At 44.2% G+C, this 27,896-nt stretch overlaps 1 protein-coding gene across 9 annotated transcripts in view; it reads right to left on the bottom strand.

Annotated features, from left to right (window-relative positions):
* Positions 1-17,272: 17,272 nt before the first annotated feature.
* Positions 17,273-27,896, bottom strand: part of LOC110507382 (rho guanine nucleotide exchange factor 12) — a 68,415-nt gene continuing 57,791 nt past the window's right edge. For all 9 annotated transcript variants that reach the window (XM_036965128.1, XM_021587338.2, XM_036965126.1 and 6 more), the window contains 16 exons: positions 26,182-26,328; positions 25,922-26,007; positions 25,060-25,185; positions 24,515-24,629; positions 23,533-23,633; positions 23,090-23,167; positions 22,722-22,797; positions 22,232-22,399; positions 21,841-21,928; positions 21,505-21,582; positions 21,305-21,384; positions 20,795-21,022; positions 20,325-20,573; positions 19,484-19,710; positions 18,363-18,438; positions 17,273-18,241 (listed from right to left, as the gene is read on the bottom strand). In XM_036965128.1, the coding sequence (XP_036821023.1) occupies positions 18,231-18,241; positions 18,363-18,438; positions 19,484-19,710; positions 20,325-20,573; positions 20,795-21,022; positions 21,305-21,384; positions 21,505-21,582; positions 21,841-21,928; positions 22,232-22,399; positions 22,722-22,797; positions 23,090-23,167; positions 23,533-23,633; positions 24,515-24,629; positions 25,060-25,185; positions 25,922-26,007; positions 26,182-26,328 (1,934 nt within the window). In that variant the 3' untranslated portion in view covers positions 17,273-18,230. The remainder of the gene's footprint in view (positions 18,242-18,362; positions 18,439-19,483; positions 19,711-20,324; positions 20,574-20,794; positions 21,023-21,304; positions 21,385-21,504; positions 21,583-21,840; positions 21,929-22,231; positions 22,400-22,721; positions 22,798-23,089; positions 23,168-23,532; positions 23,634-24,514; positions 24,630-25,059; positions 25,186-25,921; positions 26,008-26,181; positions 26,329-27,896) is intronic.

Here is a 27,896-nt window from a genome sequence, read left to right as displayed (position 1 = left end):
GTCTCCTAAAGATGAACATACTTTGGTGCGAAAAGTGCAAATAATTCCCAGAACAACAGCAAAGGACCTTGTGAAGATGCTGGAGGAAACAGGTACAAAAGTTTCTATATCCACAGTAAAATGAGTCTTATAATTACGAATTAACCTGATAGGCTGCTCAGCAAGGAAGAAGCTACCATAAAAAAGCCAGACTACGGTTTGCAACTGCACATGTGGACAAAGATTGTACTTTTTGGAGAAATGTCCTCTGGTCTGATGAAACAAAAATATAACTGTTTGGCCATAATGACCATCGTTATGTTTGGAGGGAAAAAAAGGGGGAAGCTTGCAAGTCGAAAAACACCATCCCAACCGTAAAGCATGGGGGTGGCAGCATCATTTTGTGGGGATGCTTCGCTGCAGGAGGGATTGGTGCACTTCACAAAATAGACGGCATCATGAGGAAAGGAAAATTATGTGGATATATTGAAGCAACATCTCAAGACATCAGCCAGGAAGTTAAAGCTTGGTCGCAAATGGGTCTTCCAAATGGACAATGACCCCAAGCATACTTCCAAAGTTGTGACAAAATGGCTTAAGGTCAACAAAGTCAAGGTATTGGAGTGGCCATCACAAAGCCCTGACCTCAATCCTATAGAAAATCTGTGGGCTGAACTGAAAAGGCATGTGCGAGCAAGGAGGCCTACAAACCTAAGCTTTTTCACCACCATCTTCAGTCCACCATCCAATTAGACATTTAATAACACACCTAGCTTAGGTTGACTGTTTTGACCTCCAAGCACAGTTTATGCCTACAAACCCCATTTATTTTTTATTGTGTCGTGACGTCAGTCACATTCAAACCCATGATCTTCTGTTCGCTATCAATGGAATTAGTCCACTATGCCACCAGGATAGAGCTAGCATTAAGTAAAACCATGAGGAAACTTGCAGAAAACGTTACGCTGAAGTACTGAAATTCTCACAGAAAACATTGTTTCTTAACGTTCTTGGAACAATTTGAGAACATGACTTTAAATAGAACCGTGAGGAAACCTGCAGGAAACATTATGCCTAAAAGTACTGAAATTCACACAGAAGAACGTTGTTTATTAATGTTCTGAGAACATGACTTTAAAAATAACCATTAGGAAACCTTTAAAGGGAAAGGAAAGGGGGATACCTAGTCAGTTGTACAACTGAATGTATTCAACTGAAATGTGTCTTCCGCATTTAACCCAACCCCTCTGAATCAGAGAGGTGCTGTAGGAAATGTTATGCTGAAGTACTGAAATTCCCACTGAACACTGTTGTTTCCTAAAGTTTTCGGAACAACATGAGAACATGACTTTAAAGGGGAATTTCACCCTAGAGGAATCTAGGCTTGTTTTCATCATGTCCGAGGCATTTCTAGGACAGTAAGATGTGTTTCACACATAATTGCCCAGGAGGAGGGCAGGTCTGGTCTTCGTGAGCTGAATGATACACCCTATGATGACTTCCAGTGTATTGCCTTGGGGGATGAACTCTAAAAATACATGTGATCTTGCATTGTGGTGTATTGCGAAGGCTCTATGTTATACTGATCGCACCATATGTTTCTGTGGGTGTAGATATGGTTGTCCTTGTTCGATAGAGCCACGTCTTTTAGTAATGTTCCTATCGGAGGATACATTGCTAAATATTCAAGCGGGCACATTCTTTCCAGTCTCTGAAAGACCACAACTTGTGTTGGGCGTTGCTTTGTGCTCTGGCCCATGTTTTTGAAAAGGAGAGGGCTAGTAACAACACAATCCTTTAGGCAAAACTGAAAGAACTGGCCAGACGCAATGGCTTCAAGTGATTCCTCTCATCAACATGAATTTCGCGATGGAGCATTTTTTGATGTTCTATTAGCTACATGGTCAAATTCAACCATACATATTTCAACCGGAATATAGCAAAAAGGATTCAAAACAAAGTGTGATTTAGCTAACGTTAGAAGCTCAGCTACAGCCGATGCCAGCACCAAGAGGGCAGACGACAAATACGATGACGGGATAAGCAAGTTATTTTTCCTGCAAGCCACCGAGCTAGCTAACTTAAGTTTATCTACAGAAACCCATATAGCTGGCTAACATACTACTGTGTTGCAGTTGGGTGAAATCGGACTATTTTTATGTTTAAACAACTACCTGCAGCCATATCCATGACTAATAATAGAAGAGGTTTTACAATCTGAGATCTTTTATATCTCAATTGTAAAACCTCTGCTTTTTTTAGTCGTCGATATGGCTACTAAACATTACAACCAGCCACCTAAAGCTAGGTTTACCAGCAAACGTTAGCACATGAATAGCTAGTTAGCCTGGTGCCTGCTAAATTGTTATGCACCACATCTCGCGTTTGTAACTTGTTAGCAAGCGTGTAACATCAGCAACTGTGAACAATTTTAATAGCTAGCTATGTAACATAATTGATGAGGGTTGACAGTGGTTATGATTACACACATGGATGCATTTCAATCTTATAAAATGATATGTATGACGCAAGATAGGATTTCAAATGGATCTAAATAACATGTATGGTATATCCAGCAAGCTAAGTTTGCTAGCAAACAGTGAGGAGAAACAATAATAGAATGATTTACTGTTCTAAATCTCTAAAACTAAAGCTGGTTTTACTATAATGTGCAGTATAGGCGTGGACCGCACAGAGACGACAAAGCATATATTTTTTTTAAATGGCAAAGACAAATGACTTCAACCCAAAACATTTAACAAAGACGTTTATAGTAAAATATTATGGGGAATGAGAGGGCTACTGGTGTTGGGAAAGGATCACAGCAGTGATTGAATGAGGGTATGAGGCATGAGTTGAGGTGTTCAGAGGATAGGCTTCAGTGCAGGACAGACTCATCTTGGATGGATGGTATTGGAGAAGAGCTCAACTCTTCCACTGAGGGCAGGACATAATTTGACTGGGAAGACAAAAAACTAGAACACTACACAGTTACACAAAATAGCTAAGAATGAGTTAGTCCAATCAAGGATTCAAATCACATCGATGTGAAATAATGTGAAAATTGACAGGGCTGATCGTAGTGCTTTGGAGAGGAAACATTCAACGTGCCAGTGGATGAGAGGGCACATGAGACCTGGCTTCAGTTCACATCAGGAGAGTTCCAAATCAAATCAAACCTTATGTCACATGCGCCGAATACGACAAGTCCAGACCTTACCTTGAAATGCTTACTTACAAGCCCTTAACCAACAGTGTAGTTCAATGAGAGTTAAGAAAATATTTACCAAAATGAACTAAAGTAAAAGATAATATAAAGTAACACAATAAAATAACAATAACGAGGCTACCGAGTCAGTGTGTGGGGGTACAGGTTAGTTGAGGTAATTTGTACGTATAGGTAGGGGTAAGTAGGGGTGAAATGACTATGCATAGATAATAAACAGCGAGTAGCAGCAGTGTACAAAACAAATGGGGCGGGTGTTCAGTGTAAATAGTCTGGTGGCCATTTGATTAATTGTTCAGCAGTTTAATGGCTTGGGGATAGAAGCTGTTAAGGAGCCTTTTGGTCCTAGACTTGGCGCTTCGGTACCGCTTATAACTTGAGTGACTGGAGTCTCTGACAATTTTATGGGCTTTCCTCTGACACCGCCGATTATATAGGTACTGGTAGGGCGTACTGGGCCATACGCCCTACCTTTTGTAGCGCATTATGGTAAGATGTTGAGCAGTTGCCATACCAGGCGGTCAGGATGCTCTCAATGGTGAAGCTGTAGAACTTTTTGAGGATCTGGGGAACCATGCCAAATCTTTTCAGTCTCCTGAGGGGGAAAGGTTTTGTCGTGCCCTCTTCACGACTGTCTTGGTGTGTTTGGACCATGATAGTTTGTTGGTGATGTGGACACCAAGGAACTTGAAACTCTCAACCCGCTCCACTACAGCCCCTTCGATGTTAATTGGGGCCTGTTTGGCCTTCCTTTTCCTGTAGTCCATGATCAGCTCATTTGTTTTGTTCACATTAAGGGAGAGGTTGTTTAGACTGGTAGTGGAGTGGTCATCCCCTCTTAAATCAGTGAACAGGAGGGGACATAGCTCTAAATACAAATAGCAGATACATTCCATTACAGCAGCACCATCATAGGTTTGGGCAACACGTTTCTCCATGAAGTTAATAAACTCAGACATCTCAGAACTCAAAGTCAAACACAGACTACTTAACACATCAAAGTAGCCCAAGAAAGGATCCTGAATAAAGCCTTGATCCACTTATCTGACGATAACTAACAACTGCGAGCGACAGCAGATGTCTGTGGTTTCATCCATTTGCCATGCGAAAACATTCACTGCGCCAACCTCTCTGTTAATCTCACTTTTAATGGATGATGCGATGGAAACTATCAAATCCTTCTGAATTGATTTCAACATCCCAGAGAAGTAGAAACGTCCATATGCTCAGCAAGTAAAGCATTGTAACGAGCAATTACCTCTGCAAGTTTATTGTAGTTACCCTTGATAGGGGAACTTTCCCTCTCATTGTGCCCCCTTGCTTCATCCCACAATGGCTCGTCGCGGGATGAAGCAACGTGCCCCCTAAAAGCAAATTCTTACATGCTGAAAAGTGCAGTATCACTGTTTCTTCTTACCTTCTTGTTGTGCTGCACAGTTTGAATATGCCGAACGTCGTCCATTACATGATCGGCAACTGCACCTGTGGTAACTGCACCGCCTGCAACCGCAGGGCTCTCTAGAGGGTGGTGCGGTCAGCACAACGCATCATCTGGGGTACATTGCCGGCCCTCCAGGACATCCACAGCACTCAGTGTCACAGGAATGCCAAGAAGATCATCAAGGCCTGTCACCTGAGCCAAGGCCTGTTCGCCCCGCTACCATCTAGAAGGCGGGGACAGTACAGGTGCATCAAAGCTGGTACCGCGAGACTATTAAACAGTTTCTATCTCAAGGCCATCAGACTGTTAAATAGTCATCACTAGCCAGCCTCCGCCCAGTAACCTGCCCTGAACTTCAGACACTCTCACTAGCCAGCTACCGGCGGGTAGCCCAGCTGAGAAGAGCGTTGGGCCAGTAACCGAAAGGTTGCTGATTTGAATCCCCAAGCCGACTGGGTGAAAAATGTGCGCTTGAGCAAGGCACTTCCCTAATTGCTCTGGATAAGAGCGTCTGCTAATTGACAAGACATTTACAGAAACTACCACCGGGTACTCTACACTGCACTTTAGAGACTTCTGACAAATGTACTGTACATAGAGTCATTGAACACTGTTCACTTTAATCATGTTTACGTACTGTTTAACACACTTTATAGGTACAGTGCCTTCAGAAAGTATTCCCACCCCTTTGCTTTTTCTACATTTTGTTTGGTTACAGCCTGAATTTAATATTGATTACATTGAGGTTGTGTGTTACTGGCCTGTAAACAATACCCCATAATGACATAATGTTTTGTTTATTAATTACGAATGAAAAGCTGTAATGTCTTGAGTCAACAAGTATTCAACCCCATTGTTATGGCTAGCTTAAATAAGTTCAAGAGTAAAAATGTGCTTAACATGTCACACAGTATGTTTCATGGACTCACTCGGTGTGCAATAATAGGCTTTAACATTATTTTTGAATGAGTATCTCATCTCTGTACCCCATACATTATCTGTAAGGTCCCTCAGTCGAGCAGTGAATTTCAAACACAGATTAAACCTCAAAGACCATTGGTAGTTTGGTAAAAATAAAAAAGCAGACATTGAATAGCTCCGTGAGCATGGTAAAGTTATTAATTACACTTTGGATGGTGTATCAATAACCCAGTCCCTACAAAGATACAGGCGTCCTTTACAAGTCAGTTGCCAGAGAGGAAGGAAACCACTCAGGCATTTCCCCATGAGGCCAATGCTAACTGTTAAACAGTTGAGTTTAATGGCTGTGATAGGAGAAAACTGAGGATGGATCAACAACATTGTAGTTACTCCACAATACTAACCTAAATGACCGAGTGTATACTAAGTATATTCACAAATACTGTATTCTCGACATAGCTCATTCCAATATTTCTACTACTGTGCCTGTACATTGCATTTTAAACTCAGCAAAAAAAAAACGTCTCTTTTTCAGGACCCTGTTTTTCAAAGATATTTGTAAAGATCAAATTAACTTCACAGACCTTCATTGTAAAGGGTTTAACGTCTTTGGGACTGGGGGGCAGTATTGAGTAGCTTGGATGAATAAGGTGCCCAGAGTAAACTGCCTGCTACTCAGGCCCAGAAGATATGCATAGTATTAGTAGATTTGGATAGAAAGCACTCTGAAGTTTCTAAAACTGTTTGAATGAGGTCTGTGAGTATAACAGAACTCATATGGCAGGCAAAAACCTGAGAAAAAAATCCAACCAGGAAGTGGGAAATCTGAGGTTTGTAGTTTTTCAACTCATTGCCTATCCAAAATACAGTGTCTATGGGGTCATATTGCACTTCCTAAGGCTTCCACTAGATGTCAACAGTCTTTAGCACCTTGGTTGAGGCTTCTACTGTGAAGGAGGGGGGAATGATAGCTGATTGAGTCAGGTGTCTGGCAGAATGCCATGAGCTCAGTCTTGTGCGCTCCCGTGAGATTTAGCTGCGTTCCATTGCATTTCTACAGACAAAGGAATTCTCCGGTTGAAACATTATTGAAGATTTATGATAAAAACATCCTAAAGATTGATTCTATACTTCGTTTGACATGTTTCTACGAACTGTAATATGACTTTTTGTCTGAACCTTCGCTTGGACTTGCCCACGCCTCCTGAGTTTGGATTTATGTACTAAACGTGCAAACAAAAAGGAGGTATTTGGACATAAATTATGGACTTTATTGAACAAAACAAACATTTATTGTGGAACGGGGATTCCTGGGAGTGCATTCTGATGAAGATCATCAAAGGTAAGTGAATATTTATAATGCTATTTCTGACTTCTGTTGACTCCACAACATGGCGGGTATCTGCTGGCTTGTTTTTGTGTCTGAGCGCCGTACTCAGATTATTGCATGGTTTGCTTTTTCTGTAAAGTTTTTTTGAAATCTGACACAGCGGTTGCATTAAGGAGAAGTGGATCTAAAATTCCATGCATAACACTTGTATCTGTTTATTATGAGTATTTCTGTAAATTGATGTGGCTCTCTGCAAAATCACCGGATGTTTTGGAACTACTGAACATAACGCGCCAATGTAAACTGAGATTTTTGGATATAAATATGAACTTTACATACATGTATTGTGTAACATGAAGTCCTATGAGTGTCATCTGATGAAGATCATCAAAGGTCAGTTATTTCTGCTTTTTGTGACTCCTCTCTTTGGCTGGAAAAATGGCTGTGTTTTTGTGACTAGGTGCTGACCTAACATAATCGTTTGGTGTGCTTTCGTCGTAAAGCCTTTTTGAAATCGGACACTGTGGCTGGATTTACAACAAGTTTCTCTTTAAAATGGTTTTGAAATACTTGTATGTTTGAGGAATTCTAATTATGGGATTTCTGTTGTTTTGAATTTGGCGCCCTGCAATTTCACTGGCTGTTGGCAAGGTGGGACGCTACAGTCCCACATATCCCAGAGATGTTTTAAACACTGTTTCTCATGTTTCCCATGCATTACACCGAGGCCTGTACTCTGGAGCGGGATCGATTTGGAGGTGGAGGGTCCGTCATGGTCTGGGGCAGTGTGTCACAGCATCATCGGACTGAGCTTGTTGTCATTGCAGACAATCTCAACACTGTGCGTTACAGGGAAGACACCCTCCTCTCTCATGTGGTACCCTTCCTTCAGGCTCATCCTGACATGACCCTCCAGCATGACAATGCCACCAGCCATACTGCTCGTTTTGTGCATGATTTCCTGCAAGACAGGAATGTCAGTGTTCTGCCATGGCCAGCGAAGAGTCCGGATCTCAATCCCATTGAGCATGTCTGGGACCTGTTGGATCGGAGGGTGAGGGCTAGGGCCATTCCCCCCAGAAATGTCCGGGAACTTGCAGGTGCCTTGGTGGAAGAGTGGGGTAACACCATGTTCATTTGTTTATTACATTTGTTCTCCCTGTACTTGCTTTTTGTTTTTACTGGTGACGTCGGGTCCAAGTGCCGCTGCCGAGGCAACTGGGGATGCCTCCGCCGGCTCGTCAGGCTCCCCGCGCCTCAGCAAGAAGTGAGAGGCCCGCTCCTGGTCCTCGGGACCGTCCCTTTGGTCGGCGTCTCCGACTCTCAACGTCGCATGTTGTCTCATCATTACTCATCATTACTCACACTTGTTTCTGTTCCATGTTCGTTTATTTATTACATTTGCACTCCCTGTACTTGCTTCCCAATTCCCAGCGTACACATTACATGAGGTAGTCACCTGGAATGCATTTAAATTAACAGGTGTCCCTTCTTAAAAGTTAATGCATTTGAGCCAATCAATTGTGTTGTGACAAGGTAAGGAGGTATACAGAAGATAGCTGTATTTCCATATTCCATATTATGGCAAGAACAGCTCAAATATGTAAATATAAACGAGAGTCCATCGTTACTTTAAGACATGAAGCTCAGTCAATATGGAACATTTCAAGAACTTTGACATTTTCTTCAAGTGCAGTCGCAAAAACCATCAAGCACTATGATGAAACTGGCTGTCATGACAGGAATGGAAGACCCAGAGTTACCTCTGCTGCAGAGGATGTGACAAACGATAAGTTCATGGCCACCCCTCAGGGACTGGTTCCTCTAGGTTTCTTCCTAGATTCCTGACTTTCTAGGGAGTTTTTCCTAGCCACCATGCTTCTGCAATGCTTGCTGTTTGGGATTTTAGGCTGTGTTTCTGTAAAACACTTTGTGACATCGGCTGATAAAAAAAGGGCTTTATAAATACATTTGATTGATTGACTGATTAGAGTTAACAGCCTCAGAAATTGCAGCCCAAATAAATGCTTCACAGAGTTCAAGTAACAGACATCTCAACATCAACTGTTCAGACTGTGTGAATCAGGCCTTCGTGGTCAAATTGCTGCAAAGAAACCACTACTAAAGGACACCAATAAGAAGGAGACTTGCTTGGGCCAAGAAACACGAGCAATGGACATTAGACCGGTGGATATTTGTCCTTTTGTCTGGAGTCCAAATTGGAGATTTTTTGGTTCCAAATCCCGTGTCTTCGCATGTGTATTTCCCACAGTGAAGCATGGAGGAGGAGGTGTGATGGTGTGGGGGTGCTTTGCTGGTGACACTGTCTGTGATTTATTTAGAATTCAAGGCATACTTAACCAGCATGGCTACCACAGCATTCTGCAGCAATGCGCATCCCATCTGGTTTGGGCTTAGTGGGACTATCATTTATTTTTCAACAGGACAATGATCCAACACACCTCCAGGCTGTGTAAGAGCTATTTAACCAGAGAAGGAGAGTGATGGAGTGCTGCATCAAATGACCTGGCCTCCACAATCCCCCAACCTCAACCAAATTAAGATGGTTTGGGATGAGTTGGACAGCCAACAAGTGCTCAGCGTATGTGGGAACTCCTTCACAACAGCTGGAAAAACATTCCAGGTGAAGCTGGTTGAAAGAATGCCAAGAGTGTGCAAAGCTGTCATCAAGGCAAAGGGTGGCTATTGAAGAATCTCAAATATTAAATATATTTGTTTAACATTTTTTTGGTTACTACATGATTCCATATGTGTTATTTCATAGACTGAGATTTGAAATGGTGTCTTGTCTATGGGAATTTACACATTGGAATTTAATACAGACAAGGTCTGAAATTGAGAATGAGAGCGAGAGAGAGAGAAAGGCAGGCAGAGGTGTGTGGGTAGGGATGTGAATAGAAGAGTGCTGACGTGAATTTGCAGGGAAAGACCATAGTCGGTAGGCGCCATCACCTCAGAATGATGTGATGTGAACAAGAGAGCGCGAACCAACTCATAATGGATGACACATTAATGCTGAAGCCGGTGCGTCTGCATTGACGTATTGACTGAAAGTGCTGGCAAGAGAAAGGTGCATTGGGGTAAAATTTACTAGCGAATATCAGAACATGTATTGTCAGCAATGTGCCTCCTTTGCATTCAGAGCATATTCTATTGGCAATTCAACTAACTGTGAAATGGACAAGCATCCATGACATCGTGTACCCTTGTTAGTGTCAACGCCTCTCTGAACTACACAACACTTGATTGCAGAATCTGAAACCATTTGATATAATCAGGGTAGCGCAGTGAGTTTATGAATATCAAATAGTGGGCTTGCTGCTGAACCTTTGTTTTTTGTGTCTAGACAAGCAAGGGTTTTTCTTCATCGCCCTGTGTTTCTGCTCTGAAGTTCTAAAAACAGTACAACCCCGTAATTAACCTAGAATTACATAACTCTGCTTATTATGTTTAATTCCATCAGATCAGCATGCACCTTGTGACAAAGCTGTCCGATGCCTTGTCACCTAAAAGGCTTTAAAAGAACTACCTAGAACGTTGGAACAAAAAGCAAAAGGTTGCTGGATCAAATCCCTGAGCTGACAAAGTAGAAATCTGTCGTTCTGCCCCTGAACAAGGCAGTTAACCCACTGCTGATTTTAAACACTTGATTACACCACCTGGGGATTCTGACTGAGCTTAACATACTGTACGCATCAGAGCGTATTCAATGTGTCAGTGCAGGCTCCAGTGCACACACGTAGCCCAATGACCACCATGGCCCATGGAACCGCATAATAACCGGGCTCTCCATTCAAACACCTGGAGCCTGCTTTACGAGTAACCGAGCAACCAACCAGACACCAGCCCTGTGAACCTCCTTAGCACTAAGTCCACCCTTGGGTGATGCTCTCGCCCACTCTCCACCAATCAGAGAGCACACTGCCACAGGAAGAATGAGGCTCGGGGCTTCACCTGAAAGCATACAGTCACCCAGTGGTTCAATACCTCCCTTGCCTTCTCTCTGTGTACTGGAGCCTGGGCCTGGGTAGCAAGGTATAAGGATGGACCGGATGGTAAATATTCATTAGGCATGAATCAGACTCGACCGCACAGGCACTGGGTTGTCTTCAGAGTCCCAAGGCACTGCTGCTGTGGTGGTATTCCATTTGCATCAACTAACAGTATAGATTCCTGTCCTCCTACAGACAGACAGCTGGCTAATGGCTCTCCTCCAGCGTCGAGAGAGAGAGAGGAGGGAAAGAAAGAAAGAAAGTGTTTTGGATGTTATCATCGCAGCCCCGCCATCGAGATGCAAATGATATGTGACAATGCTTAAAACAATTACACCATTAGGTGGAGTAAGCCGTCTGGGTTTGAATTACCTTTACTGCATTGGGGATCTGCCTGCTCTCAAATTTACCAACAAGAGAGGGTGGGGGGAGGAAGGGAGGGGAAGTTAGTGTTATGCCAAGACACCTTATGGTGCAACCCTAAAATGTTATTTGTCAAGCTTATCGGTGGTAACAAAACTGACATGAGTGTGTCAGAAGTTCACAAATTGGCTATGGGTTAGAATCAAGTTATTGTACCTGCAATCCCTCTTGAACCCTGAACACAGACGGGCTGTAGTGAGCTCTATCATTAAAACGCCACAGGAGAACTGGTTCTGTGACCCTCTTATTACTGACACAAACCTCTGAGAGATTAGGTAATTCAATCTCTCCACCCTCCACTTGTTTCTTCATTTCCACCATAAGTCCTTTGGAGGAGGTGTCAATCACTTGGCCCTGACTTTATTAGGGGATAACCGGAGTAAACAGGCACTTTTCCCTCTCGCAAGGATTGAATTCACATTGAGAGTATTTGCAATCAGACCACCGCATCTTGGCTGCTGGCAGGCAGTCAGTGGAAGAGCTATCAGTGCATATCCTTTCAAACAGGTGGAGATTTAAACCTCCATTCCAGATCAGCAACTACCCAAATAAGATGTTCAAAAAGGACCGAGATGGATCTCATGCTGGTGCCATGAGAAAAATATGGAAAGCATTTTCATGGACAATATTTGTGCTAAGTTCGACTGATACCGAAATACGCTTGGCAATTGCTCATACATGCCGCTTCCGGAGAGAGACTTAGAACAGGACTTAGAATGGCACAAAAGGCAATTCAGATGGAGTGATAGGCTTCTTCTGCCGGTACAGCCGACTGGATGGATGTCCACAAGAGAGAGTCCAACCACAACAATAAGCTGAAAAGCAAGCATTTATCAACGAGAGCACACTCAGAGACCACTGCAAACAATCTGACTAAGACCACGCTAAAAGCTTCCCTACTCCACGAGGCCCTATCTCAATGTACAACAAATGAGAGGAAATCAGATGAATAGGCCTATATAATATGGATGTGTGTGAGAATAGTTCATATGTTTTCACCCCTAACAACACAAAAACCAGTGCATTGGCATGGGTGAAAAATGTAAATGCGGCTACATACACTGTAGGCCTTCCACCCTTTCTTTACAGGCCTTTCCTTCTCACTCCCCGATACATGCGAGATGGTTTAACTGTAAGTGTGGGATTATCACAACCCTTGACTGGGATCATTTCCTCCCCAGCCAAAGAGTTGAACTTTAGGTAAGTGGTGGTGGTGGTGCCCGAGGCAGCTTTAACCTCTAACTTTAGCCGAGAGGATTATTTGCACTGCTGGATCGGCTGCCTTTTCTGGCGCCAGCAGGACACTGTCAGATGTGCTAAACCGGTCAGCAGGACATCCTCTTGAATGTTCCAAATGACTAGTTTAACGTCTGGCCTGCAGGGGTGTTGCGGAGAATGCAGACAAGCTAACAAAAGAGTGAGTTTTTTACAATTCCGGTCAGGTTTCGGCTTTGTTATTCTCCAGGCCTCTTTTTCTCTGGATGGATTCTTGACCAAGTTGACATTAGCATCTGACCGGTATTGATCACAGCTCGGTTGGACCAGAGCAAAGTGAAACAAGGCGCTCCAGGTAGAATAAATAACCTGACCAGGTCTCCCCAGTAATTCTTGAGATTCTAGACATGCATTAAAGCTCCTTTATCTACAGCTAAGTCCCGGAACCTTTGAGGTGGGAGAGAGGGAACAGGCTTGCCCTCTTCTCTACACAGGGACGCGTCCACCTGACTGGACCACAGTCAAGTGTTTTCTTTCCCTCCTTCGGAGTGCGGTAGCTAATAAACAGCCAATCAATCACCAACTCCAAGGGCACCGCCATGGAGTCCTCCTGACCCCTGTCACATGTCCGAGGAGTCAATTGAATGGGAATATTTCATTAGACAGCCAAAGCACTGTTTAACTCAATGTGTAACAACGCAACAGAAATCGCTCACGGAGGACGCTGACTCCACCAATATGTCCGGCTGCTTAATTATACCCCCAAACACGATCGCACACGCATACATTATTGATTTGAAGCTAAGAGTATCCAAGGCTGAGCTGGCCTGACGACACAGCCTCCTTCTTATAACCAAATACATATATACATGCGCACACGCACGCACACATTTGCACAACTGCACCCACACCGGCATGTGCGCACCTCAACACCTCCTTGTTCACTGTAATCACCAACATCGGGAACAGTCATTGATTTCTATACTGCTTCAGTGGCGTGAGAAGCCACACTTGAAAAGGAGGCCCTGAAGGTTATATCCTCCTAAGATCTCCTTTAGTCTTCCTGTCAAAGCAGATTGAACCGAGGGGCCTCATGGCATACAGCCTACCCACAGCCCTGGAAGAGGTATCCGCCTGGACTGTTCATCACTATGTGGTGTGGTAACAAGACAAGGGCTCAATCTCAATTGGTCTTTCTGCGATTCCTCGCATCCTCCTCCACCTTAGTGGAGATCCAAGGTCCATCACATTGGATCTTCTTGTCCAATGTGTTCTGAGGAGGCGAGGATGTGGGGAAAGCTGAATTGAGCTAGAGCTAAGGGCTCATGCAGCGTTCAAAACAACTCGCAACTCAGAGATCTCTGACTTCCGACTTCAGTGCGTTCAAAACAACTGGGAACTTGGCGGAAAAACTATATTTTTGAATGGTCATCCAACTCTGAATTTAATTTAGGAAACAATGGCATCTTTCTAGGGCTCCAACTTTCCTACCTGAAGACCACTGCAGTCATGACTTGACCCTGTTTTTTCCTCCGAGGTCCTAGTTGTCTTGAAAGCACCATTATCCCTCCCACTCACCAGTCGACGAGAACATTGATGTCATCTCCACCCCACAGGAAACGCATGGTGATTCGCCACCTGATATCTACTGGGCCACGCCCCACTCAGGGGACTGAGACGGAGGCAAAGCAAGAGCCCTATTTCTGCCCAAAAGCAGATCCTTAATTACTTTTAAAGAGGTGAGTTTTTGTATGGAGGGTAATGAGTGTCAAATTTAGTCAAGATAAACACGATTTATTTGCTATGTTTTTGATTATTTGATCTAATACAAGTTTCGTAATGCTTAGGTGTAACAAGTGTACTGATGTAAGTGTGATGCACATCCCGGCAACTGAGAAAAAATGATCAGTTGTCCCTGTTGAAATTCGAGACAATCTATGCATATTCATGAGGCTAGCAGAGCATCTTTCTCTCTATTATACAGGCGGTTGACGTCAACAAACTCCTCATGGATTCTTTTTTTTTTTAAGTATTCAAACAACGAGATGTTTCCACGAATCCAAAGAGGAATAGTCGGGAGCCGCCGTTCCACTCTGTGAACAACGAATCCCATTGTTAGGGGAGACATAGATTTTGGATATGACGAAATACCTCTGACTGAGCTGCCACGGCAACAGTGACAGACTGATTGATGGGTGATTACTCCAGTGTGCAGAGGAAAGATTCATCAATCTTTGGAGGCGTATTGATCCTCAGTGTGATCAATCTGACATTGGTATCTTTGGGGTATTGAGTAAATTTTTTTGTCATTTAGCAGACGCTCTTATCCAGAGCGACTTACAGGAGCAATTAGGGTTAAGTGCCTTGCTCGACATGTTTTCATCCTAGTCGACTCGGGGATTCGAAGCAGCAACCTTTCGGTTACTGGTCACTTAAAAGGTCAGTGGTGTTAGATCTAGATACAAGGTAGTCGTTTATAAACATCAACACATTATACATACCTTATTACATGACATTTAGAAAGGCTCGTACATGCTTTTAAAAATTTGTAAAGAATTATACCTAGAGGCAAGTAAAGTGTTACCAAAGTGTGAACATGTTTAACAATGAATAGGATGTGGGGTGCCTGAACACAAGGAAATGTGCAAAGAAACAAGGCAACAACACACAAAAAAAAAGACCTACCGCTCATAAAACAAAGGGAGTGCGCCATTAATGACCATCTACATACCTGAATTATTTAAAATCTACGTTTTATTTATGGCAGCAAATCAATTGCACGAGATGCTTTCTTTCTCTTGTGGATGGTTACTAAATATTGTTGGAAAGACTGTCCCTGATGAGCACTGCTCTACCAGAGTCAAGTCATTCTAATAATACAAAAACATTTGGATTGTTTACAGGCTAAAAGCCGTGGTAAATTCCTTAGGACAAGTTCTTAGTGGATGACTGCTGCATGTGTGCAGTAGATTGAGCGTTGTCATTGTCAAGTGACAATGAACGTCAACGTCACACCAGGGTCAGAGGCAATGTTTTTAAAACACACGGCCTTGGTGGAACTTGTTCATACTTGCATGTGTCTATTCCGTGGGTATGTACATATCTATAATATTCACACAGTTGCCTAAGTGAAAATTGCTTCGCTCCTGGTGGAAACGCGCGCACACACACACACACACACGTCTCCTGTCAAGTGAGTCATATCGCCAAACATCCTTATCTTAGAATCAAGCCACACTTAAAGCGCTACAATTACCTGCATGTCACAAACAGCGTCAAGTTGAGCTTCAAGTAACAGAAAAATTCCTGATATTGTCAAGATGACTCAAGGAGACACAAATCTCCTTGTGATACACCTCGCAGGAAACTTTTTCCACTCTTTGTAAAATAACAGATGCAGCAAAGGTGGTGCATGGAAATTACAATAGTATATTATTGGCTAGAAGAAACAGGCGCTCGAAGACAACACACCTTTACTCATTGATCAGAGTCGTAGATCCTATTTCCATCTTATGCATTTGGCACAAGGGATACATCTTATACATTGGCAGAATGAGAAAAACGATGGGCTTGTCGGTAGCTCAAACTGAGATGTGACAGAGCACGCCTCTGTCTAGAACTTCAATTAGGTAATTGACAGGTGCATGTGGAAAGTGTGCCAATCAATTACCACCCCTCTCTTCTTGGTCTCCATTTCGGTGCAGAATGTTTTCAGGAGGATAGGCAGAGGCAGGAGATGTGTCACTCAAACGATAATTAATTAGAGCTTAACCCTTTGTAGAGGCTTCTGTCTGTCCTCTCCAGCAAGAGATGTAAAACCATCAAGTAATGTGCACACAGTCACGTAGTCTAGATTTAACCCACAACCCTTTAACTACATAAGTTAAATTACAAAGCAGATTTAGTTCTTCAGACATTACATTGTACCCTGTTACTGCAAAGCAATGGCATTTCTCTCCGGTATATTTAGCTATCAACCTTCCAGACAGTAACTGAGCTTTCAGACAGATGCCTGAAGGAAAAAAAATGTAATTTGATAGTTTGAGCTGAATCATATAATGATAGACTAGATACACATCCAGCAGCAAAAGAACACCTTGTTTCAGACGGAGACAACTGATGTCACTGCAGGTTTCAGGGTGGGTCCTCCTTATGTCTGTCTATCTGGTAGATGGTAAAAGCCTGCCCCCTACTGGCATTTGTCAGGTGACTGCATCTTCATATAAGAGGAAAGGGACAACCTAATTGCCTTGTTATTGATTAATTAAGTCATGGTATTGCTGAATCCATTCCATGTAACAGTACAACAAAACAAGTTGAAATCTGAGAAATAGAAAACTACTGTGTATGGGACATGTTCCTGCATGGTCAAACTCATAGGCTGCATTATTTTGTTCACCTACCTAACCTGATTGGTCAGTATTGAGCAAAACTGTAGTGAAAAGGGCTGTACACTTACTGTGATGGCTACATTTCATGAGTAGGCTAACTCCATTGTCCTCCAATTGTTATCTCACTCTGACGGAAAACAGTGCTGAAACAACTCCCACAGCCACAGGGCAGTACGCCCTGCAGTCCAAGTAACTTGGCGTTTCTTTCTGTCCCATCTTGTCTCCTTGTTAATCAAATAGTTTTAGTGATATATCTACAGGGTTAGAAGTAAGGGAACGTGAGAACATTTCAAGTCTATCACCAAGAGAACAGGACTAAATGAATAAACCGTGTTTAGGTTGAGAAATGTGTCATGGCATTTTTTTTTAATTAAAGTTATGCATAACCTTCCAACTTGATAGTTTGTGTGTGAATTTTATGACATTATCAGCTAGAATTGTCAGATCACTGGCACATCAGCAGTAGCATGGGCGGGCACAGGGAGGGGAAACCAGACATGATTACCAACAGAAGTAGAAGGGATGAGTTTTAGACCAGTTGTAAAAAATACACTGAGGACCAGGACAGAGCCCCTGACTTTTCCATGCTGCTTAAACACCATCCTATGAGGGCTCCACGCAAAATGTGACTCTATACCCACTCGTATTATTCATGTTCATTAAGGATAGGATAGTGTGATATGGGTGGAGCAGCCTAAAAGGAGGTCGAAACAGCCCACAAAAAAAACATGCAAGCAACATGGGAAACCACAAGAGAGAAAATAAATACATCATGGGATAAAAAAACAAAAACACATAATACATTATCTTAAAATGTTCCTTTCAGTTGTCGCTTCTTTTTGTGTTTAATATATATCCTAAACACATGGCTTTGTACATTTTGGTGCAGTTCTCCTTCTTGCAGGGATGACAAGGAGTAGAGAGAAATGGGAGGGGAGACAGGGCGACCCACAGCAATTGGGGTGGGGACACGCAGGGGTGGGGGTGGTGGGGGGGGCTGGATTCGGGACAGTCCCTCTTCCCTGATTGCCTTGTGCTGACGGAGAGGTGCGGGAGGAGAAATCCAAAGGAAACCCCCCCTTCCTCAAACTGTCTCTCGCTCATGCTCAGTCTCTCGGGGAGAACCACGGTGGGAGGAGGAAGAGGGTACTCAGCAGTTGAATGGACAAGCTAAGAGGACATCCAGGTCAATGAGACAGCAGGGAGGCAAGAAATCAACCCTTCCATCTTCACCGTCTCCCTTACGGCCTGATGCAGAGGCCTGGGAGGGGAAGGGGCTGACGTTCCACGACTATCTTTTATCTAGAAACAAGATAATAACAGAAAGGACCAGGGCAGTCAGACCTTAAACAATAACTCAGCTGTCACGTCTCACATGCTCATGGGTTTTCTAATAAACACAGAAAGACTAGACCCATGTTACCTTTGTTGATGTCCGTGTCCGTCGATGACCTGGCCGGCCTCTGGCGTAGTAGACTGTGATACTTGGCCTCTACCTCCTGATAGAAAACAGACAAGCAGGGAACAGTCGGCAATCAGATTTGATACGCATGGGCGTAAAATCAACGTTACTAATTAACCCTTATCCTACAATTTCACTGTCCCGTGGACATAATAACATAATACACAAATCTCCACCAAAAATCTGTCTGTTTAAACTAGAGATGTTTCATGGGCTGCATCTTAAATCAACCGCATCCGCCGATATCGCCCTTCTGCATCTGCGGCGAAAGGTGGCAGAGCTAGAGTGGTGTTTGTCAGACTGTGAGACATCCCGAAAATCGTTCTCACAAAACGTCTCCAGCATCCGAAAAGTTTGGCCTATAAAATGATTATGACCACTCTATTGAAAGGTGAGGTGCTCTAGGACGCCCACAAGCCTCAGACTCGTCTGAAGGTCCACGGTACCAGTAAAATAAATTGAAGTATATATGGAGATAGTTTAGTGTCTAAAATAAGAGGATAAATAACATGTAAAAAAAAACAACATTTAAATAGTTTCCTGAAGTCTCAGATATAGGACAGACACTTTACAACAAACTTAATTTAGATTTTCTTTGCCACCATCTGTTGTTCCATGTAGTGAATCTGTTATTCAATACATTTCAACGGCTAATAGCAGTAATGCCAAATTCAATGTTCCATATTTTGTTTTTGATACCTTAAGGGTATCAAATTATCCTTATAGCTAAATGATCCTTGGTATGACCATCTTAAAACAATTCCATGTTAGCTTAGACCCCCCCCCCCCCCCCCAACCAACCAGTCAGACAGTCAACCAGCCAGTCAGTCAGTCAGTCAGTCAACCAACCGGTCACCTAGTCAGTAACCCACCCACCCAGCAGTCATTCAAACAATACACCAGTCAACCAACCAACCAACCAACCAACCAGTCAACCAACCAACAAACCAACCAGTCAGTCACAAAAGTTAGTCAACCAACCAACCCTTCAGTAAGCAAATCATCCAGTCAGTCAACCAATCAACCAGTCAGTCAGTCACAAACCAACCAACCAACTATCCCACCCACCCACGTGTGCGTACCTTGAGGTGGTTGAGGTTGGTCTGCAGATTGCGGAGGTGGGACAGGACCTGTCGGCTGAAGCTGGAGATGCTACCTGCCTGTGAGGCAGAGGAGAACCTCAGGCTGATCCCAGAGTCTCCTGCCCCGCAGCCCCGCGAGGCGCTCAGCTGCTTCCCGGTGGCCTGGAGGTCATCGTCCGTGCTGCTCTCCCCCGAGCCCCCGTAGCCCTCCAGGACCAGGTACCCTGCTGGGAAACGCAACAACAGGGCCCAACTCAATAGGCACCAAAGGGATGAAAACGGATTAAAACAACTTGTCCATAGGGGGAAAAAAACGAGATAAAAAAACGCTTGTTTTTGTTTTCCGTCGCAAAACGTTTGCTACAAGGTGCCCTAATTAAAATAAAATAAAAACTTTATTTAACTAGGCAAGTCAGTTAAGAACAAATTCTTATTTTCAATGACAGCCTAGGATTAACTGGGTTTAACTGCCTGTTCAAGGGCAGAACGACAGATTTGTACCTTGTCAGCTCGGGGATTTGAACTTGCAACCTTTCGGTTACTAGTCCAACGCTCTAACCACTAGGCTACCCTGCCGCCCCAATGAGCATGATCAAGCGGAGTCCCTGATTTTCAGCACACCTACGCACTGGAGGTCCTCAAACCTAGAGTTATCTAGCACGGGATTCTTTAATAATGGGGAACCCAAAGGTGACAGGGGTGCCTATTTCTGTTCTTCTCCGGCACTAACACTCTCCTTATTTAACACTGGGAGATTGGTTGGTTGAATCAGGTGTGTTGGTGCTGAGCTAAAACAAAAATGTTTAATCTCTTGCTCACTCATACACGACCGCAAGCTCACCATAATCCTCGGGGGACTCAAAGAAACCCGTGTCCCCTGACACCAGGTCCTGAGCCGGGTCCTCAGGGTGGCTGGCCTGGGTGCACATCCCGGAGCCTTTCTGCACAGCCACCCGGGCACGGCTGTCCACGGGGGTCCTCAGGGACGTGGTCCTGAGAAGACGCCCACCCCCCGAGGAGGAGCGCCCAGCACGCTCGCCGTCCTCCTGCGACATGAGCTGGGTCACCAGGACCTGCTTCAGCGCCGACACTAGAGGAGAGAGGGGACAGATACGGTTAGACCAATGGAGGAGTCTGTGTGATTCTAAATTAATTGATTCCCCACCAAATAAAATCTATATATGTAATGTATGTTTTGGGGCGGAGCGCTATCCCTGACCAACCGGCCTGACCGGGTTCATATAACTCTAACTAACTGGTTTTCCTGGCTAGAAAAGTCTTGATGATTGAGGTAGATGTCCTTTCACTCACATGTCTTTAAGGCATCGTCAGCCCTAGAAGGACTGAAGCCCAGCCCGTCCGATTCGCTGAACCCGTCTACGGCCATGCGGAAGGGCAGCCTATCTGCAAGGTCCGGGTCCTCGTAAAGCCCCTCCTCCCGGCTGGGCTCCTCCTCTTCGGGCTTGAGTCCTAGAAAGGACTTGGCATCTGGGAGAGAGGTCTGCATCACGCCACCAGAGGCAGCGCTGCACTCTTTATCTGGGGAGATAACAAGGACAATCTAGATACTACTGGAGCGTGTTACTGGTGGAGGGTGGAACGTATTAGCTGGAATGGAATACATGGAAAGGTATCAAACACATCAAGTCAGTTTCATACATTCCATTCCAACAATTGAAATAAGCCCGTCCTCGATTCTAAAGCGATATCAGCCTCCACTGCATATAACGCAATGTCGCTAACTGCTACTGAAAAGTTCTTAAATACACTGATCACTCTAGACGGGGGAACACGGGAGAGGTGAGGTGCTAGTTCAGTTACCTATAGACTGGCTGCTTCCAGAGGAGATGCGGTCCGGGTCCTTACCGAGTCGGGCTACGTCTGCAGCGATGATCTCCACACTGACACGGTGGGAGAGAACGCAGAGTCAGTATCAGGAGAAGCAAGGTCATGGTCATCATGATATACATTTGCGGATGAATAAAACCAAAAGACGTTTTATACTGAGAGGAGGAACGTACTCCGTTCGAGGTAAGTGGATGCCGCTGTGCGGCTTCACTTTCATGGCGTCCGCTCTCTGGGTGATCTGCCGCTGCCACCTGGTGGAGGGAGGATAACAATTCACAGGCAGACAGATGCGAGTAGACTGTGGATTAAAAAATAAAAAAAAGTGTCCCTGACCTCAGACCTAGGACCAGATAAGCCTAACAGCATTGCTAACCGTAACCATTAAGACAGGTGAGAAAAACATCTGATCCTGTATCAGTGGTTAGGGGCAACTTCTACCTAGGGTGAATTAAATGTTTTTTTTTAAGTAGGGGTTATATTGACTAAACCACAGTGTCAGGAGGACTCACATTCTCTGCTCTGATACGGTCTGGGCCATCAGCTCGTAGATCTGTGCCCCGTTGTCCGACATTGAGAGAACAAAGAACGACTTGTTGTCTGTTGGGAAAAGGAATAGCAGGAAAACAGGGTCAGACTCCTGGCTGCGTCTCTAATCACACCCTATTCCCCATTTAATCCACTACTTTTGACCACAGTCACATAGGGCTGCCACATAAGACTCTGGTAAAAGTTGGACTATATAGGGGGATAGGGTGTCATTGTGTTAACAAGGTTGGATCTAACAAACAGATTTCAATAGAACACTAGAATGGTTATTGGCATTCCATGGTAGCATGACTACAGGGCGGCCATCTTTGTCAGGGAAACTAATAGTATGATTGCATCTATATGGTAACTCACCTGTGGCCACAGAGCGCACCAGCACCGCGTTGAGCTTGATGATGGGGCTGAAGATGTGCTTGGTGTCGGCGGTGCCCGACAGGTTTTTGCTGTGGCACTTGAGGACGAGCCGCTCGTCCTGCTTCTGCAGCAGCACCAGGATGTCCTCCAAGAGCAGGGTGTACAGCTCTGAGACCAGAAGAGGGGATTTAGCCACAGAATTACATAGAACACTTCAATGGATATAGACGTCACAATTATATTACTATTATATCTCATTAGGCGACAATCGTGTTTGTTTTGTGATTTCTCCCATTACATCATATGGTTTGTCTTAGGGGCCAGGAGTTTTTCCTAACCACATGACCTGACATGGAATTAGTTCGGGCCCCGTCTGCAGTTGTAGTGTACAACTAGGGCCAAGAGTTTCCCCTGGTTGGATCACATTGGTCAGGAAAATCCTCCTGGCCCTACTTATCCACATAAACGCCTGATGAAGTCGTAGGCGTACCAATAGTCTTGTCCTTGTTGACCTTCCATGACAGTGGTCCCTCGTGGATCATCTTCTTCTTGGTCAAGTCCAGGTTCTGAGTGTGGACGGAGTTAAGGTCAAAGGTCAGATTAGCTGGGTTTATTTGTTTAGTCAGATCCCCATTAGCTTTCACTTTGGAAACAGGTACTCTTCCACGCCAAAGAATGGAGCGGCATGACCTAGTCTAGTTTCAAGCACTACCAGCTGACATTTAAACAAAAAACGTCCCCCTTTTAATAACTGCAGTGGCTCCCTCGCAGAAACTGAAGCAAAAATGTTGCTTCAAGTCAATTGTGGGTAGTCTACAGACTAATACACTTTGACAAATGCTTTATAGATCGCCTCACCTTGAGCTCTGTAATCATGGGGTTCTCCGTCTGCTTCAGAGACGAGAGGTCTAGCCGCCTCTGGTAGTCCTCCAGCCTCTGTGGAAAGAAAGAGAGAGAGAAAGAAAGACAGAGAAAGAGAAAAAGAGAGCAAAAGAAAGCGAACAAGAGAGGGAGAAAAAAAGAAAGATAGGTACACAGAAAAACAGCCGTAAGCTGGATGCTCTGCTGCTACAGGCAGTATTAGACTAACCAAGAGACACAAACCCCATATTCTCCCTGCAATAAATCACCTGCCATCATCTCTGCTGGCTCTAAGAGGAACAGTGGGAGGACAGATTTCAGAGTGGCTGAGAAGCCTTCTCGGCAGAACAGGGGTGAAATGAGACAGGGGAGATGTGGGAGACCAAGGGGATAGGCTGTGCTTTCTGCCGTTCCCAGATGACGCTAAAAATCACACCTACTTGTTTGTTTTCAGACTCCTTCACCGCTTGGTTGACGTGGTTGAGAATCTTCCTGCAGCAGTCGCCTGCCTTCTTTACCTTGTCCTTCTCCATGGTGTCATCTGAAATGAAATTACAAGAGAGAAAGGGTGATGAAGATTCTGTGGAGGAAAAACAGAAAAAAAACACCTCTGTGGGGTACTGCACAGCAAATTGATATTTTCCTGCACCCATTAGCAGCCGATCATATTCGGAAATGAAGACCAAGTAGAGGTCATTAACATTCCTTAACAGCTGGTTCTACTTTATGTTTAGTGCATTTTATTTCCGCGAGGGAGAAATAAACCAGAGCCAAGATTAAAAATGATGGGACTCAAATAATGCGAGAACATCTCCCAAAATGTGCATTACCGACTTTGGAAAATGCCAAAATAATCATCTCAGTTTAACCGAGAGCACAGATTTAATTTGAGCCGGGCTGGCAGCTCCTAACACACAGAGGCGCGCATACACACACAGGCGCACTGAGACACACAGGCGCACTGAGACACACACACACAGAGAGAAAGGGTGGTCACTGGGGCACCACAGTGGAAGGACACTGCTATCATTAACGCTGCTGTAAGCGCGCTGACCTGCATCACTGTGATGGCCCAGTCCACTTCGAGCCCAGTGCCATCACCTCATTGTCAGAGTCAAGTATACTTTTTACATTAATCATGCCAAACACAACCAACCCGTACTGTGCTGGCTCACAGGGCGGCTCACAATCGGCCCAGTGTCGTCCTGATTAGGGGAAGGTTTGGCCAGGATAAGCCGTCATTGTAAAATAAGAATTTGTTCTTAACCAACTTGCCTCGTTAAATACATTTATTTGTATGTATTTTCACATTCTTGTACTAGCACGGTTCCAGCAAGTATTGTGGGTGTGTAGTCAGCCCAGTACAGTGCAGCTTGGCTTAGTAGAGTGGACGAGGTATAGGAGTGTGTGTGTGTGGTCTACCTGTGTACTTGGCGATGTTTTCCAGTAGGAGAGGGTACTTGGTGAGCCTCTGCATCTCCACGGGAATGATGTCCTTCAGTTGGAGTCTTCGACACAGTCGGTTACTCTCAGCCTCCTGCAAACGCACAGTGAAGTCAGGTCAGAAGGCCGCAGGAATGATGAAAAGAGCAACAAAACAGGCACGATGTATCCTTTTCGTTCATATATATATACACACTTCGCCCACCAGTGACTGTGGCTTTGACAGAGCTACATCTTGAATGGTTACTTTCTACAACTTTCGTTAACGTTTAAATTGACTTAAAATGGATTTGAACAAATAATTTTCAAATGCTATCATTGAACTACACAAGCTTCCCTCAAACATCCCAATTCCCTGTCATATACATTGTACAATCTGCAGAAGTTGATTACATAGTCAAATACCTGACCTAAACCTCAAGTAACAGGCAGTGCCCAATTGCCCCGTGTCTGCACTCCAGTACCTGCGCTGCCCTCCCCCTGTCCATATCTCCTCCTCTTCTCTCCTCCATTCCTCCACTTACCTGCATGAAGGAGGTGAAGCGCGAGTCCTTCTTCTGCCTGCTCTTGATGAGCTCCAGAGCAAAGGGCTGGTTGCTGCAGAACGTGCCCACCGCCTGCTTGATCTTCTCCTCCTCGCCCCCGCTGAACTGGAAAACAACACAGGCGAGCCAGGCGAATCGGGGTCAGTCGCCATGGCAACTCCCTGCCGCCAAGCCCTTGGTCCTTGCATGTGTGGTGGCACAGTGACAGATCGATGGGGGGGGGGGGGGGGTCTAAATCTGCCTCTACATGCTTTAGCCAATTCCCTCTGACTATCATTGCTGTCATAGCTTTATGTTGGTTCTCATGGTTGTCTCCGCCTGTGATAGCTGATGTGTGGTGAGCGTTCTGGCACGACTGGTTGCCGTGCACCACTTGAGCGGGTGCTTCACACTGGCGGTGGTTAAGGCGAGTTTCCCCTTTCTATGTAAGCACTTTGAGCATTTGGAAAAGCGCTTTATAAATCCAAAATAATTGTTATTAAACATGTATAGACAGAGGGGTTTTTGCTAAAGCACGTGTAGATCTGGGACCAGGTTAGTGGATGGGTTCTGCCAGTCCATCTGTGCCACACTATCGTTTAACAATTTTACTTCCATTCCGCAAAACACAGCAACCATCTTTACCCTCCAGTTCATTGCCAATTAAAAAGATAAGCAATCCCATAAAAGAAAGTGGGTGTTTATTCCACAGTGAAAAGCAATTTCAGGCAACGGCACAGCTTTCGTGGTTTGTGTGAGAGAGAGAGAGAAAGACTTCTCTCCACCAACAACACAAATATTACATGAATCCTATTCCGTTGGGGAAAAGGCTTGAAAAGAAAAAGAAAAGAGCTGTACTCACCCAGGACAGCAAGTCGTCTCCTATTTGGTCGATTACGGACGTCTCGTTCCTCTTCCGGATTGTTGCCATTTGCTCAGATATCAAAACTGAAAAATGAAAGGGAATGTAAGAGGGTCATTCTGACATTGTGTCTCTGTGTGTGTGTGTATCAAAGTGGGAAATGTGTGTGTATGTGTACATGTTTGTGGTTGAGCATGTACATTCCTGTTTGTGTGTGTGTGTGTGTGTGTGTGTGTGCTTATGTCCACGCGTGCAAGTACCATGCAGTTGAACAATGTCTCCCAGGTTGGTGAAGATGTTCTTGATGTCGGCAGGAGGCAGTATGGCCTCTCTGGTGAGCTTCTGGTAGAAGATGTTGTCCAGCACTTTGAGCATCCGCAGGTGGGCCCTCTCAGTGTAGAACAGCTCTGTAGACACAGACCCACAGCGCTCATCACTATTGTAGACCGATAAATGACTACAATTAGGCAATCACAAATAAGCGATAAACAGTGATAACGAAAATGGTTATTTCAGCTTGTTCTTCGGGGGTTTTGGCCCAGGTTCCTACTAGGAAAGACGCATTTGTGAAAGTGACAAATTAATAAAGTTTGCAGTGGTTACCACACCCTACACTGTTAGTGAATGTCTGTTCAGTGCACTTTTTTAACTCTTTACACTCATACCCATATATGGGTTAAAAATAGCAGATTTGGACACCGATAAGCGCCAAAATTGGAACGCAGTGGCTGTACAGTAACATGCTATACGTGACGTCAGAGCTCAGGGTCTCCGCATCACAACGCAGGTTTTTTACTGACAGCGGTTCTGAACTTGAACACAATAGCGACAAGAAGTTGATCCCATCCCACTCGCTACCGTGGAAACATTTTTTTGTCGTCGGAGTGAGGGAAATACTGTTAAATCAAGGGGGCTTGATATATTTTGAAAGATGAGATAGAGGATTATAATAAATACCACTTTGATGTCATACAAGCAAGCCAAGCACCCGTTAGTCCAAATGGGCACTTCATATTTCCATATCATAAAACTAATTTAATATTACAGTGCCAACATTTATGATCACTGCGCTTGATGTACAGTCACAAGATGACATGGCGTCATAAATTTATATTTCTGGTGGATTTCCTCAGACTTAATTGAATGCACTCTATTTTATGCGTCCCAAAATGACAATCTGCATCTCTGAATTGACTTGTGAAAGCCTAACACTAAGATTGTAATTTGTAATTTAGCTAGCCATGTTGACAATACAACATGCTTTCAAATGATGCCGACCTGACTAGATTGCATTTTATAATGGACCGTGTTTGGAATGACTAAACAACAACAGTAATTGTGTAAAGGCGGGGACGCAGGGCTGTGTTCCAAACAAAACAACTACACGTCTGCTTGCTGTAGTTCCTCAACGGCACATTGAGGAAAGCTCAAAATGGCACCTTAAAGTTGAAGACTATTCATTGAGTTGAAATGACATAGGACCGGTTCACACTTTGGAGAGGTGTGTAGCCACTTGGAGACACCAAGTTAGACTTCTCACTCAAACCCATGTCATTTTTTTGTCTTATGTTGAACCTAGCCCACATTTACCATGAATATTCTTGTTACTGACTGTATCCAGATTATTTTCCGTTTTTTTTAATTAACAAATGCGGCGAAAGTACAGTAACTATAAAATTCTCATAAAATCAACAGTGTAACGTTTGGATTCAGTCTTGTGTCAGATTATCGGTTTTATCCTCACCTTCAGTCTAATAATGTTTTCATGATCTCCAAACGGTTCCCTTTTGATTGCTACCATACATACCAGCATATGCTTTCCATATTTCTTCTGTAAGAAATGTTTCATTTTAGCCCTATCCATACAGGCCAATTCCCACTTGTGTAAGGGGTCAACAGTAATTATTCCTTTTGAACAATAAACTGCCTACTAAAAAAATGAATAACTAACACAGACATACAGTATGTGCAGGGC

Source organism: Oncorhynchus mykiss, chromosome 27 (genome assembly GCF_013265735.2).
Source record: "Oncorhynchus mykiss isolate Arlee chromosome 27, USDA_OmykA_1.1, whole genome shotgun sequence".
Classification (NCBI taxonomy): Eukaryota; Metazoa; Chordata; class Actinopteri; order Salmoniformes; family Salmonidae; genus Oncorhynchus; species Oncorhynchus mykiss.
Note: the sequence above shows the minus strand (reverse complement) of the source record. Positions and strands in the feature narration are given on the sequence as shown.